At 37.4% G+C, this 16115-nt stretch overlaps 1 protein-coding gene across 1 annotated transcript; it reads left to right on the forward strand.

Annotated features, from left to right (window-relative positions):
- Positions 1 to 2772: 2772 nt before the first annotated feature.
- LOC149197911 (uncharacterized) lies at positions 2773 to 3162 on the forward strand. Its single transcript, XM_089408859.1, has one exon. It carries the CDS (start codon positions 2773 to 2775, stop codon positions 3160 to 3162), a length of 390 nt encoding a protein of 129 aa, XP_089264985.1.
- Positions 3163 to 16115: the final 12953 nt, after the last annotated feature.

Below are 16115 nucleotides of genomic sequence, written 5' to 3' on the forward strand. Positions count from 1 at the left end.
ATGGGTACTTTACATGGCTTCTTATTGAGACCCATTCATTATGTTCTCTCTAGTAGTGCTTTATGGGGTATTGGAGACAACATACACTTAATTATACTTAAGTTAGATTAATGAGTGGAGTCATCCATGACAACATGGTTATTGGGCACTCCACAAGTGCATGCATGAGTTTTACTAATTTCCACTTCATGAGAAAATAAATTGATGGCTGCATGGCCACTTAACTAGGTCTAGATGTCAATTTTCTTAACTGCATGTTTACATCTTTATAGATTCACTACTATATTAGTGTCAATTTTCTTAACTGCATGTTTACATCTTTATAGTTTCACTACTATATTAGTTCAATCATGTATATTAAATTTTATTCTCTTATTATTTTCTTTTTTTTTTTCTAATTGCAAATTTTGATTTTTTTAAAAACCAGATTGAAGTTGTATCAGCCTTCCAAAACTTAAAAGAACAATTAATTAAAAGTTATTTTGATTTTTGGTTTGGGTATAAAATCCAAAATCATCTTTTTAGTTTTTTTAGTATTAACCCCTTCATCAAATTCTTGGGAAATCTTAAAACCACTCGAGACAATGTTCCAGGATCAACATTGCATCACCTAAGAAACTGTGGAGCAATTTCTACGAAATAAAGCAGGAGAGTGTTGTGTCTAGAATGTTTTTATGTTTAATGTGTTTATTTCAGAGAGATGTTTAATGTGTTTGTGAAACCAGGTTTTGCGTTGTTGTCATTTAGTGCCGCTATGCAGCCGCATTCGGTCTTTAATGTGTCGAGTACGATCATTGCTTCCGAATTCTGAAAGTGATAGCTGATTGCTAGTCTCAGTTGTACAACCCCTCTCTATATATTTCTATATTTAATATTAGATGTCGCTATGATTTTGGTATGCGTAGAGTAGTGGTAAGTGGCGTGGGATGTTTTAATGAGTTTTTAATCTATAAATACATTCAATTCTTTCAAAATTTACCATTTCAAACACCGCTGATTAGTCACTGCACTTATTCATTAGGCCAGTGACTGCCAAGAAATTGTCTCTCAAATTTGCTCCAATAATGAACAGCAACTTGGTACATCAGAAAACTGTAGTTAAAATAAATTCAGGTTTTGACTCCACGCGGATGACTAAAATAGTAGAACAGAAAAATGTTACTGCAACAATATTCAGGTTGCCCAAATAGTGAAACAGATCGTCAGAAACGAAGCCATACGAAAATCGTTGTCAGACGCCTTTACTATCACCCGCAAATTCGCAATGCCCATAGCCATGGCGTGTAGGTATACGGAAGAGAAATGACCAAATATCAGAATGCTGTGGTGTACGGGGAATCTGGATCTGTAGATTATAACGTTACCAGCCGACTTGTCTCGAGGTTTAGGGCAATTTGAATTTAGGTTAAAGGCGCGACTTTCGAAGCGGCGTACCAATTAATTTATGCATGGCCAATTTGACAACGACAATGATTTTAAGCGTAGTCTAATTCCGGCATGATTTCGATAATTTGTTTTGGAAATTCCAGTTACAATTTTTGATGCTCAAGATTTTAGGTGCCTTACGAAATTTTTGAGGTGATTTATTCATATTTGATAGTTAAATTTTAAGAGAAAAAATACTGTATTCCTGCAATTTATTCCATGGTTTTATCATCAAAGATGTAATGGGATTAATAGGTATGGATTTTGTAATTTATAGCTAGTCTAACTAAAGTGCTTTTTCCTCTGAAAATTATTTAAATTTCGGCAAGATTTCGATCAAATATGTCATGGAATTTTGTAAATCTATGTTATAGTGATTAAATTTCAAGGTTTGGGGTGTTTCATAGATTTTTGATGGTGCTGAATCTATTTCTACCATCAAAAACATGATTCAAACATTTTTAGTACAAGATTTTTTAGTCTTTTTCTACCAAAATTCCAACCACTTTTAACTCTCCCAGCAATTCCTCCCCTCTATAAACACTTCCTTCGGTAATTATAAACTGGCAATTCCTCCCCCTCTATAGACACTTCCGTAATTATAGATGGGCAATTTGTAGGCAATAATGATCTTATCATTCAAGATGTAATGGCATGGGCAATTAGGAACTTTGAAACCAATAACGATGTTATCATTAATCTGTCCAAAGACTTCGGACCCCAAGACAATTAACGTACTTCCGACATTAATGATAGACGGGACGTTTGCGAAGTACAGGAGAAGTCTGCAGACAAAACCACATCAACAATCAATTCAAACGGCGGAAAATTAATATGCCGCCTCACTCAAATTAACGTACTTGTCCTTCGTTTTGCTTCTCCTCGATTATATACCAAGAAATCTTCGACTCCAAGCCAAACTCAGTCTTCTAAATGACGTTTGTGAGCTTTGGTTGTAAGTTGTTACACCTTAAGGGCCATTGTGACGCAGTGACACCTTGACTATAATTCCTTCCAGCATCTTAATGGTCGATGCGGCCATTCGCACTGTCCTGTAGAACTCCATCGGAGGGAGCCCATGTTTCCATGCCTACCGTCCTGTAAACCCCATCGATTCATTCTTTGTTGTCTTCTCCATACAAGTTTTCTACTGTCTTCTCTCACACCTGCTACACTGCTATCATATATAATGAATTGTTGCTTCGTCTGTAGTATTAATGCGCTTCACCGAACTTAAACTAAGTGGTGTTGCCCAACGACATAATATTTTAGTTGATACAAACGTTCGATCTCATTTTGCTATCAGTGTCGAGTGAAATAATGTGCTTATTCTTGTTGTGGTTGATGATGAGGAAGAGATCACCCGAATCCAAAACGGCAGTCAGAAACTTGACTGACCGGCCTGTTGAAATACAGATAAGGGTAGGATCGATTCTAATGAAGACCTATACACTTAAGCCCGGCTGCAGTAAGATGCTGAGGCGCAAGAAGATATACAGAAGCTATGCTCCCCGAGCCAAGAGCAGCTACTTCTACGATGGGAGTTCTGAGCCATACGTGTGGATCCACAGTCCCACTCATTCTGCTAAATATCTGATGTCACCCATGCCAGCCAAACAGCAATACATCAGTCTTGATGACCTTCGAGAATGCCTGGAAATGGAGATTTGCATGAACGGTGGCAATGGCAGTTTCTATGTAACGAAGTCGTCAAGAAGCTGTTACAAGTTTCTTTAAGCTTCATTAGTGAGGCCAGTGTCTCTTTACATTGATATGTACTGCAATGCCAGCTTTTAATTATAATTTTGTATGTTTAATCTCCTTCCAGATTTTTTTCCTTCTTGGCAGCTTTGCGCAGTTACTTCCTTGGGAGATGACAGATATTTTCCTCTCTGCAACGCGTTAGGATGGTATAATTGGATTTTGATGGATAATTTTATTCACTGATTTCAAAAGACTGTCGAGTTTAGCCGTAATTTGTAAGTTATTTTCAAGATAGAGAATAGTCGAGGCGTAGAGCATGTGAAAGGAGACAGGTCTGGACTGCAGTAAAGATGCTGTACAGTTGTCACTGCTCAATTTTGTATCGTTTTATTATTAATTTGTTGTTGCTTCTTTGTATGTTTGAACATTTTATGTGTTTTTAGGACTTGAACAAATGAGCGCTGCTCTATAGAATATGGTTTATATAATAGGTGAAACTAACCTAAAAAGAGTGATATATTTTGGGCATGGTTAATAACAGATATCTAACATGACAGATGACTTATGATTTCTCTTGCATGATCATGCAAATAAGAAAAAAAGTTACTGGTAGTATCGGCATATATGTTGATCAATCCTGTTCCATTGCTCCTGCAGCATATATTCTACAATCAAGTTTCTGTAAATATGTATTCAATGCAAATTCAATCTCGCTTCGGTCAATATATGTAAATTGTGAATCTCGGATTAATACAGTTTCTTCTAGTAAAACTCACCCCACTTAATATATATACTCACTTCTTTAATATTTAATATATCGACTCACTTCTGAGTACAACAAATTACTTTATTCTAAATATCATATTAAAGAGTGAATAACAACTATTCTGCCCAAAAAATTCAATTGAGAGACTGATCCATTTTATATTAAATGGATTATATAAAAATTCGAATATTTTTGGGCACCTAACGATATTACGATGAATCGAATCGCTTTGACATGATGTCTTTCCCCGGGTTAATTACCAATTCTATTTACCAGTTAATTACCAATTATTTAAAGGGAAGCGGAAAGTACGCTGATTATCCGAATTCTACCTGCTAATTTAGAATGACTCAAGCATTAACCGAAAAATCGGGATTGAGAGGATTCTATAATTGGATTGAATTTGGTAACTATGAAAAATGGGGATGAGAATTAGGGAAAATTAAATTGGTGCAATAATTTTAGTGGTAACTCTGAAAAGATGATGTTGAGTTTTGTTTCACGATGATAAATATTATTTCAGTCATCAATCAAGTTGATATATTTATTTTATAATATTTAAAATAATTAAATTATAAAAAATAATTTTATTTTAAATAATTATTAATAAATACACTCTTGTACTATCATTTTTTTAAATTTTACATATAAATATAAATAAAGAGAAGCTGGAAATAAAAGTAAACAAACCCACTAACAAACCCACTAGGTGCTAAACAAATTTGCGGGGTTCCGGTCACACTCGGCCACTGATGGCCTTGCAGTCGAAACTAAAGAAAATAAACATAATACTTTGGCTCTGGGAGAATGGCTCGAAGTTTTTAATAGACATATGTTTTGACGTTTTATATTTGAAAACTATGTGAATACTATGTGGTACCCGAGTTATTTCACCTTGATTATACAATGGAGGTTTATCATAATTTTGTTGGATAAAGGAAAAAATCTGTAATTAATCCCATAATGACTTCTTAACCCTTACTATATCATTTCTACATTTACATTTTTCTACTAACTCATATGCTTTGGCTTTTTAATCATGATAATCTCACTATATGAGTAATGGGGTTATTAATCATTAATTCAAGTTTTGAAAAATTAGAAGGTAAGATATCACTACTTCCTTGATTCTACCGATGATCTCAATGGAAAAGCTAGTTTTGTTATCCTAAATTCTTTTTTCATAATATGTAAAAGTGTTTAAGGATTTATGAGGTTAATTCAAGTTTTAATATGAGTTTTTGAATGTTTTTATGTAAATTGCATATACAAATTAACATAAAAAAATGACTGAACATCATATAATAGACATGAACATCACCTAAAAAGTATCACTAACCAACTAATCAAATTCGTCCAAATCTACATCAATGAAATCGTGTGACTTGGTACCATCTAATTCGCTAGAGTTAAACAGTCATGCCCATTCGCCCTACCATGTAGGCATGCCCAGTCAGCGCCATGTCAGCAATATAGACTGCTGACTGGGCTGCCTGGATATTTTTTTCAAAAAAACATCTATTTACGAAAATGCACAAAACATGTTTTTGGGAGCATATAGAGTCTTCATGTGAAATGAGTTATGACAAGCACTACGTGGTTGTTAAGGTTCCACACCAATCCAACAACTTTGAATTTTGAGTAAACTTTTGAGCACCTGATCATTCCTCTCCACTGGAAGCTTTTGGACCCCAAAAGATCACTTTCAGTTGTTCAGCAGGTTAGGGTACAGTTCCGTCACCTTTCCATTCTCGATCCATTTTGCTTTGGAAAGATTCTTTCCTTTGAGCCCCACATGAAGGTAATCCACATTCCCTTGTTTTGAAGACCTTGTTCTTCTATCAAGAATGGTGTCTTGCGGTAGTTCATCAAGGTATTCAGGAAAGAAATCTTCAATGGATGGAATTTGAACATTCTTTCGTTGATCTGCAATCAAAGGAGGCTCATACAACCTTAAATTTTCCACATTAACAACAACATAAATTTGCATATATGAAGGCAAATCCAAGCTGAAGGCATTGCCACCAATCTTTTCTAGAATTCTGAATGGACCATATCTAATTAGTTTCAGCATTTTACCTTCTCCTTGGAGCCTCTCTTTGCTAATGTAAAGCTAAACTTCATCACCAACTTGGATCTTTTGATCTACTTGATGCTTGTTGTTTCTTGACGTGTACTTGCTTTGGCTCTTTTCAAGTTGATCTTGAACTGTTTGAGGTACCATTTGGAATCATTCATTGAACTTCTTGGCTTTGTCCATTTCACCATTAATAGCGACATCTTTCTTACCAAGATGGTACAACAAATTATGACACAAATGGTAATCAAAGTCACCTACTTGGTTCTCTTGACTCAAGCTTAAATGCACATTTTGAAAGTATGCATATTGTTGAACATAACTTTCATGCAAAACAAAATTATGCTTGAGTAAAGTAGATGCACTAACAATAGGCCTAGAAGGCATATCATCAACCTTTTTGTATATAACTTTCTTATACCTGTTGACCAAGTGGAATTGTTGTAAGGATCCCATTCGTCGAAAGTGCCTTGATTACTGCAAGTTTGTCAGTGCACCATTAAAAATTTCTGAATGACATGAAATGGGCTTACCATTGGTCCAAGTGGATGTTGGTGGCCACCCACCTATCCCAGTTGGACTCCCACAACTATCTCTTTCATTTTTTCAGTTCCCTTAATTGTAGCACAATTTACTATTTATAGCAGCTTTTCGGGTCTTGAACATCCGGAGCTTTTTTGAGGCCCTAAATGACATTTTTTGGGAAAACTGGGAGTAACATGGGTCTATGGACCGATGTTGCTCTTCCAAAAGTTTTAGTCCTTAGATAGTTCTTTTTAACAAGGTATTGTGCATGTCAAACGAAGATCGTATGCCAAATTTACAACCCTGGGAAGTTGATGTACCAATTTACCCAAATGGGGCCCACAGTTTGACGTTTCATCTCCTAGGGTTAGGGTTTTTGATGTTTAGGTTTTCCCATTGTTTCTCAACAATAAATATGCCTTCGATCCTTATTGTAACACAGTTCAGAGGCATGTAGCCACCATATCTCTTCTCAGAGATAAGCTACCATCGCCCTAGCTAGTTTATTCCCATTTCTGTTTGTAAGCATTTTCAATATTTTACACTAATGAAATTAAGTCTTATTTCTACCGCATCTCTGTATTTAAGGTTATTTCTATGCTTTATTTCGTTTATGTTTAAATCTGGATTAGTGGTATCAGAGCGGTCTGCTCTTTCTCTATCTTTCTTTGAATGTCCCCAACAAGGTTGGGATATAAGGAGTTAGGGCTTAAACTAGTCGAACCTTTGCCAGGCCAACCTCGCAAATCCTGATGACCTCCCATTGCGGATGAAAAGAAATATGAGGGGGCATGAGATCATATCAAAGTCTTGCTCAAAGAGTCCCTCGAGCGACAAAGGAATGTGATGACAGACAACTTTGCCCAGATCCTTCAGCGACTACCCAGGGGTGACACATCTACTTCCAATAGCTACTCTGGAAGTGCCACACCCTTTAAGGTACAAGTTAACTTTGACATTCCCATATTTGAGGGTCAGATAGATGCAGATGCCATAGATAAATGGTTAAATCTGCTAGAATGTTATTTTTCTGTTCATGATTTTTTTGGCTAGGAAAAGATCACTTTTGCACTTCTCAAAGCAGCCCCCATGTCAAGGATTGGTGGGAAACCTATTGTGAGCAGAAGGATGAAAGTACGAGCTCACTATTTTCAGCCGCACCCACTTGGAATTCATTCCGGGATGTCGTCAAGGAGCATTACTACCATGTCAAAAGCTATGAGGATAAATACATAAAGTGGACCATGCTACGACAGTGAATAGACCAAGATGTGCCAGAGTTCACATATATTTTTCATACCCTTCGCACAAAGTTGGGTATCAAGGATTCTGAGCTGCATTTGGTACCCAAATATGGCAGTGGCCTAAACAGGTACATCTAGGATGAGATGGAGTTCCTAAACATCTCTTCACTCAGCACATCATACCGATATGTCGTCAAGATTGAGAAAAAGTTTAAACAAAAGAAGCGAGACTTTGGATCTGTGAATTTGAAGAACAAAGGACAAAGCCAAGGTGGGGTGACCCAACACAAGTGGTCAAAGCCGCAAGAAAAGAACAACACCACGAAGTCAAAAAAGGACACAGGGAAGTGGTGTGACTTCCATAAGAGCCCTAGTCACAACACAAGTGAGTGTTAGACCAAGAAATCGTTGGTGGCCGAGTTGAAGGCTTCAGAATCAGATGCATGTTTCAACCTTGAGTCAGAACCCAACAAGGGGAATGGAAAAGGGATGTAGATCATTAACGTAGAGCCCAACACCACTATTGCACCACTAAGATCCAGAAGAATGAGCCTGAAGATCTAGAGGAGGGGGAGCATCTTTTCCACTCACAGATGTGGGTGAAGGGTTCACCACTGCAATTCATTGTCGACAGTGGTAGCCAAAAGAACCTTATTTCAGTAGAGTTCGTGAAGCAGTTGGGCCTACCGACTATGACACACTCGCACTTGTACAATATCGAGTGGCTTCACCAAGGATGATATCTCTGAGTTTGCCAGTAGTGTCGCCTTCCCTACAGCATCAAGCCCTTCACAGATGAAGTATTGTGTGATGTTGTAGCTCTAGATGTTTGTGATGTATTATTAGGCTAGCGATACTTGTGGAGGCGACATGATGTGTATGAGTTAAGGCCTCGAGCTGTTATTATTTCTTTGGGTAATTCATTAATCAGGATACCATAGGTAGCCCCACCTACCGCCACCTTTTTGATCACTGATAAGAAATGATGTAAGTTCATCTCCCAGACTAGGAAATTCATTTTCAATCTGGTTTGCTCCCAAAGTAACATGAAGATCATTGCCACATCCATGACCCTCGCAAAGGGTTCTTTCATGCAACAACAGCAACAGAGGTCCGATACAGTCATGAAAGAAGACAGGAACATCTTCTCCTCACCCACAGGGGTACCATTGCACTGGCAGGTCAAGCATTCGTCCAATCTGACTTCTAGAGCACCTCTACCCAATGGGCCAAGCACAAGCAGCAACATGATCAACATCAGGTACCACACAAGTTTCAGGTGGGCAAGAATGTCTAGTTGCATTTTCAGAAAGAACACCTTATAAGAGCCCATCAGAAGCTCCGACCATTCCGATATGGTCCTTACACCAGTACCAAGACTATGGGAAACAATGCTTTGGGGTACAACATTCCCCCATTTATTTTCTTGCACCGAGTGTTCAGTGTGGACCACCCTCAACCTAGCTTCCCACCATTGTTGGACACATCAAAGGTTGCAAAACAGCTCACCAGGGACCAAGTTCAGCATAAGTTTCATCATCTCACGGAGGAACTAAATGCAATGGATACCATTGGTTCCTAAGGGGGGGAGGAATGATCCAGGTGGATGTTGGTGGCCACCCACCTATCCCACTTAGACCCCTGACAACTATCTCTTTCAGTTTTTCAATTCCCTTAATGTCAGCACAATTTGCTATTTTAGCAGTTTTTCGAGTCCTGGACTTCTGGAGTCGTTTTGAGGCCCTTAATGATGTTTTTTGGGAAACCTGGCAGCAACATGGGTCCATGGACTAATGTTTGTCTTCCCGAAGTTGTATTCCTCAGATAGATCTTTCTAATGAGGTATTGTGTGCATCAAACAGAGATCGTATGCCAAAGTTACAACCTCGGGAAGTTGATGTACCAATTTACCCAAACGGGGCCCACAGTTTGGCGTTTCATCTCCTAGGGTTAGGGTTTTGGATGTTTAGGGTTTTCCATTGTTTCTCAACAATAAATAGGCCTTCGAGCCTCTTTGTAACACAATTTAGAGGCATGTTGCCACCACATCTCCTCTCAGAGATAAGCTACCATCGCACTAGTTGGTTTATTCCCATTTATGTTTGTAAGCATTTTCAGTATTTTACATTAATGAAATGAAGTCTTATTTCTATTGCATCTTTATATTGATGGTTATTTCTGTACTTTATTGAATTTTTGTTTAAATCCGGATCAACCATATTGCATGAGGATTGCGCCCATGGCATATTTGTTTGCAAGTACATGAGTTGAATCGATCTTTTCTTTCAAGACATCAAATTATTTTTTTTTCTTGCCTCCCCACTAGAAGACCTTTTCCACACTAATCAATGCATGCAAATGAGCCGTGATAGAAGAAAATTTAGCAAAAACTTTCTCCAATATTTGGCTGCTCCCAAAAAACTTCTTACTCTAGTGACTGTCTTGGGCATTGGCCAATTCATCATGACATCGACCTTGGAGGGGTCTATCTTCAACTCACCTCGTTTAACAATGTGCCTCAAGCACACCAAAGAAGTTTTACCAAATTCACATTTTGACATCTTAAAAAAAGAAAGCATAACTAGCCATTCAAACAAACCTTACTTTGGTATGAATGTCGTCTTCCATGTGTCTTCTTTAGCAATTCTACTTTGATGATAGCTATTCCTTAAGTTCCACTTAGTGACATGCTTTCCATTCTTCTTGGGCACCAAAACAATAGGTGACTCATATGGCGAAGGAGATGGTTAGATGATCCCTTTGTTCAACAACTCTTGGGTTTGCTTTTGTATTTCTGCATTTTCCGTTATCGACATCCTGTACATGCCAATGTTAGAAAGATGAAAATATTGTTGCAATGGTATTTCATGTTGGATTCCCCTCTTGGGATGAAATCCATTTGGTTACTGAAATATCTCATCGTATTGGTTAACTAGATCAACACAATCAGATTTCACTTTTGTATCACAGCCTTCAAACGCTTCATAATCAACATCATTCTTTAGTTTGATCATAAGAAGCACTAAATTTTTTCTTGGATTCACTAGTCTTTTCATTTTCCTTGCATTAACTAATGAAAGATGCAGTTTCTTACGATGAGCTCTCACAATATAATCCACACCATCTTTGAACAAGTGGTACTTTTTTTCACGGTGATACAAGATTGTTTTTCTATCATAGAGGTAAGGAATACCCAAAACAATTCCTGAAATATCAAGCGGTACAACATCTAATTCAACTTCTTCAATGAAGTTTGTTGTGATTGCAAATCGAAGAATAGATTTCCTTGTAACCTGTAAGTTTGTGTCCTTGCATATCCAACCTAATGGATATGGATAGGGATATAGAATGCTTTCAAGATTCAATTTCTTGACTAAGTCTTTAGATATCAAGTTGGCTTGAGACCCACTATCAAATATTATGTCGATTTTTGTATGTTTTGCAATAACCCTCACATGAAATAATTCAATCCTTATTTCTTCATCTAGGGTGCTACTGTGACAATTTGATGTACTAGTGTTAGCAATGTATTCTTTTCCTTTTATACCCCTGGCTGTAATTTTAGTTCCATCACACAAATCGGATTCCAAATCCTCTTGAATGATTGAGTCTATCTCTTCTTTTCCTTCGTTGTTGAGTTTCATAGGCCTCATCTATGAATGAAGCTTCCAACAATCATCTTCATCGTGACCCTCTTTGGAACAATGTTTACATATTTTTTTCTCTCCTTCCTTCTTAAGGGATGCATTTTTCTTTCCTTTCCCTTTGAAACCCTTTTCTTTTTCTTTACCCTTAAATAGATTTTTTCTACCCTCTTCTGGAATATTTTCCCCTCTTTCCTCAAGATGAGTGGCTTGCACACAAACCTCATCTAGACTATTGGGATTAAGGATCATATGCCTAACGTAACTGTGTAAACCCCCTATATACTTTTGCAACATGTCTTGTGATTGCAAATCTACACCTAACATTAGAGACCTTCTTCTAAATTCTCAAGTGTAATCTTGCACATTTTGACCTTTAAGTTGTCTATCGTTCTACCAATTCATGATGGCTTTCTGCATATATGCTAGAGGGTAAAATTGTCTTTTAATCACAACAATGAAATCAGACCAAGAAATTGAGATCTTACCATGTTTATTTTATCTCTTCTTGTGTTTTGGTTTTCCCACCATGTTAGTGTTGCATCCTCTAGTCTCAAGGAAGCTAGCTAAATCTTTGTATCATCATCTTAAAGCTTTTGAATTCTACAACATACCTCCAACTTACGAACCCAATTGTCATGTTTCTCTGCATTCACTTCACCATTATACATGGGCAGTTCAAATTTAACATCAAGTTTTAACACAGATGTTTTACCAATTCCTTTTCAGGTATGTTGATGAGTGTGAGTAAGGTTTGTATTAGTTGAAGAGGATGAAGATGCCTGTGAAGTTGAATATGAAGATAATGGTGGAGATGGTGGAGGTTTACCTCCATTTCCATTACCTCCTCCTCCTAAAGAACCTTCTCCTTTTAGAGGCTTGGAGCTTTCGCCTTGCAGTCTTGTATTCCTCTCTTCGTAGAGGACTTTCACCATCTCTGTCATGTCAAAGAAATCCTTCCTAAAAAACTTCTCATCCTTTGACATATTTATAAGCTCTCCTTCATGTGACATGTTTACTCAAATTTCAACTGCAAGTTGAGGTAAAACTGGGGGTGGAGATTGTGGAAATATTTCACTCCTTCTCTTTGACCCAACTTCAGGACCTTCAACAAGATTTCATTCTCCTCTCTTGTGCTTCAACCTTGTAGGCATCACATTCACTTGCAAATAGTTAAATCTTCCTTGCACAAATAAAACCAAGAGTTCTGATACCAAACTTGATCTAAATGGAAAAATGAGTTTTGTTGTGATAAATTCCTCTTCAGCATATGTAAAAGTGGTTAAGGATTCATGAGGTTAATTGCAATTTTTAACATGAGGTTGTGAATGTTTTTATTTAAATTACATGTACAAATTAACATAAACAAATGACTGAACAACAACATATAGCAGACATGAACATCACCAAAATAGTATCACAACAACACATGATGAAGGAGTTCACCCCGCCTGGGCTACGTCTCCTTGGTCCAACTTCCAATGGATTGTCCCTCTCTATTATGCTCAAAAGTGTTAATACATCAGTGTACAATGCTCAAACAACTCTGAAACCTATTCTGATGGCTCGAGAATGCCCAAAAATGCCTGTCTAGCCTCTTTTTGCTCCTGATTTGGTAAAAAAATGAAGACGTTATGGCTTCCCCAACTCTTTCTGCTAATCGCACCTCAATTTCCCCAAAATATGGCACCATCCTACAATTTCGCCTCCAAATTTCGCTAACAGGCTGCTGATTTCTCCTAATTCTCGGTGAATTTGTTGGATGGATTAAATTCCCAATGAGGCCTTAATCCCAAAAATTTAGGACAGATGGGGGACAACGTGCCTGAGGCTAAGGCCAACTACCCGTGGTTTCGTTGGGTGACAGGTGCCTAGGGGCTGGCCCCTTTTCCAGATGGCACCAGAATTTAACTTTAAATATGTGTTGACAACAATAGTTAGTAAGAACTATTGTGTGGCATGTTGGTTATGGTTTGGACTTGTTACTTGGAGGTTGCGGGTTCAACCCTCGTCCACTGCTACTCGGAAATTACCCAATTTTTGGTGGCACTCGGGCTGCCACATGGCAGACCCTAGTTGGGCCACGTGGCACCCTGTGGTTGGCTGCCAACCAACCAATGAAATCGTACCACTTGGCACCATCTAATTCACCGGAGGTAAACAGTCATATGCCTATTCACCCTGCCACGTAGGTATGCCCATTGAGCACCATGTCAGTAGTACGGAGTGCTGACTTGCCTGCACAATTGTTTTTTAAATTTGCATGTTTAATAAAATGAACAAAACATGTTTCTGGGAGCATACGGAGTCTGTTTCATGTGAAATGAGTTGCGTCGGATTCAGGATGACGATCACTACGTGGGCGTTCATGTTCCACACCAATCTGACAACTTTGAATTTTGAGAAAATTTTTGAGCACTTGATCAACACATGAGACATTTCCAACTACAATCACATCAGTCATCTACGATGGTAACTTCATACGAATGTATGCATTTCATTTATTAATTATTATTTAAAATGACTTTTCAAAGTGGATCCCCTTATCTCATCCATGTCCAATTAAATATTTGTATGAGGTTGGTCATTGAATCAGTTTTGGGGCAGGTGGTGCGATATCATCATTTTTTGTCATCCTATTGTCCCTTTCGCATGCTTCATCAATCCCTTTGGAATTGGTCTAGTGTTTTTACTTATACTATATCATGAAAACATAGAGAATTAACATGCAAACCTTGTATCTTTGAGAGCTTATCCAAACATCTTTGAAAAATAAATCGAACTACAGTCAGAAAATGGGGGGTGGGGGGTGGGGCCAGAAATGATTCGACCTGAGCCTGTGACCACAAATCAACTACGAGCTACACCAGAATCATGAAGAATTTTGAAGTGCACATGATGGTTGTGTTACTTCAAAATGTTAGAGGGATTCAACAAGGAAATTTCTCTAGAGTTTATGCAGAACCTAAATGACATGATAACAATTGTAAAAGATCTACAAGTCTAGGTGACTGAAGAATTTATGGCTGAAGTTATGGGACTTTCAATATATGGAGAAAAGTGATATGAACCCCATACCCTATTAGACTATGCCACTTAGTTTTTCTTGGAAGACGAATAATTTGCAAAGAAAGGGAAAGGATATAATTGAGACTCGATCTTGAACACATGGAAGGAGGTGGCCGAAATAATTTAGAGGTACACAACATGTGATATGAGGTTCGATGTGGTTCAAGTTTGGCACTTGAAGTTGATGACACATCTAAAACAAAAGGTACACCTCAACATTCCCTTGTTTTTGAATTATTTCTTGCATAAAAGGACACAAAGCATTAAATGAGTAAAAGAGTCATCCATTGTACTATCCCATCACAAATTGATTAAAATCTTAGTTCTGAGGAGTTTACAACAGAATCAACAGGCCTCAAAAGATTTTATGGGAATGAATGAAGATCTAAGAGAGGAACAAAATAAAAATGAAGAAACCCTTATGGAACACACTTCAGAAAACCCTAGGAATATTATAGAAGGGGGCGATAGGGAGAATGAAGAAATCCTTGTGGAAAACACTTCATAAAACCGTGAGAATGTTGTAGAACGGAACGATAGGTATAATTTGATTGATCGATTTTCATCTAAGTAACCGAACTCTCCTCTAAATGAGGAAATAATGGAGGAAGAAAACCCCTATAAGGCAGGACGAGGAAGTTGTTGATGCTCTAGATGAAATGCTAGAAAGCCTGTCATCTATTCAATTTCAAGATATATTCGCAGTTCGGGCTCTCACCCCATTTGTTGCTCTAATAAAAGGAAAGATTCATTATGTAGCAAGATGTACTTTGGATCTCACTGACCACATTGGTTTGACATCAGGATAATTTTGAGGTCTAAAATGGGCCTCCTAAGGAAATTATAAGATAATAGTGGAAATAATAAAATAAGATTATATTACATCATCAAATTTTAGAGGGTAAAAATAAAAAACTATTTTTTCAACTCATATTTTCAACTTATCTCCCGATGGTTTTACTGATATTTAAAGCAGAAACATTCATTGGATGCAAAATTTGATTCATAATCCAAGGAGTACCCATGTTTCATACTTTTGATGGACCCCCTTAAATGAAAAATGAGAAATATATGAAAACCGTGATTGCAATCACGTTTTCTCATGTATTTCTCATTTTTCGTGTAGTAGGGTCCATCAAAAGTATGCAACATGGGTACTCCTTGGATGAGGAATTAAATTTTTCATCCAATGAGTACTCCCGCTCGAAATTTGAGTAAAACCTTAGGTAGATAAGTTGAAAATACGAGTTGAAAAAGTAGTTTTATTATTTTATTATTTTTTAATCTTTTCACTTTTTTACTCCAAAAATGGTGAATCATCCCCCATGGTTAACATCATCATCTTGAATCTTATTGGTTCTTATAAAGTTTATTTTAGTTGTAATTTTTCATAGGATGCCCATTTTAGACCTCAAAACTCCCTTGATGATTAGACCAATAATAACATTGATCATAGATCCACTTCAAGATATGTTCCTAGTTTGGGCTCTCGTACCATTTATTGGTCCAACAAAAAGAAAGATTCATTATGCAGCGGGATGTACCTTGGATCTCATTGGATACAATGATTCACGTTGTGTTGCCAATAACATTTATCGCAAGTCCACTTCATGATATGTTCTTAATTTCGGTTTTGATCCCATTTGTTGGTCCAGCAAAAA

The sequence above is a fragment of the Pinus tabuliformis genome, chromosome 2_2 (genome assembly GCF_031772625.1).
Source record: "Pinus tabuliformis cultivar Carrire ecotype Pingquan chromosome 2_2, CPIR1, whole genome shotgun sequence".
NCBI lineage: Eukaryota > Viridiplantae > Streptophyta > Pinopsida > Pinales > Pinaceae > Pinus > Pinus tabuliformis.

What these genes read in the sequence shown, in the direction of transcription:
- LOC149197911 (XM_089408859.1), top strand. Translation starts at nt 2,773, where the DNA reads ATGAGGAAGAGATCACCCGAATCCAAAACGGCAGTCAGAAACTTGACT.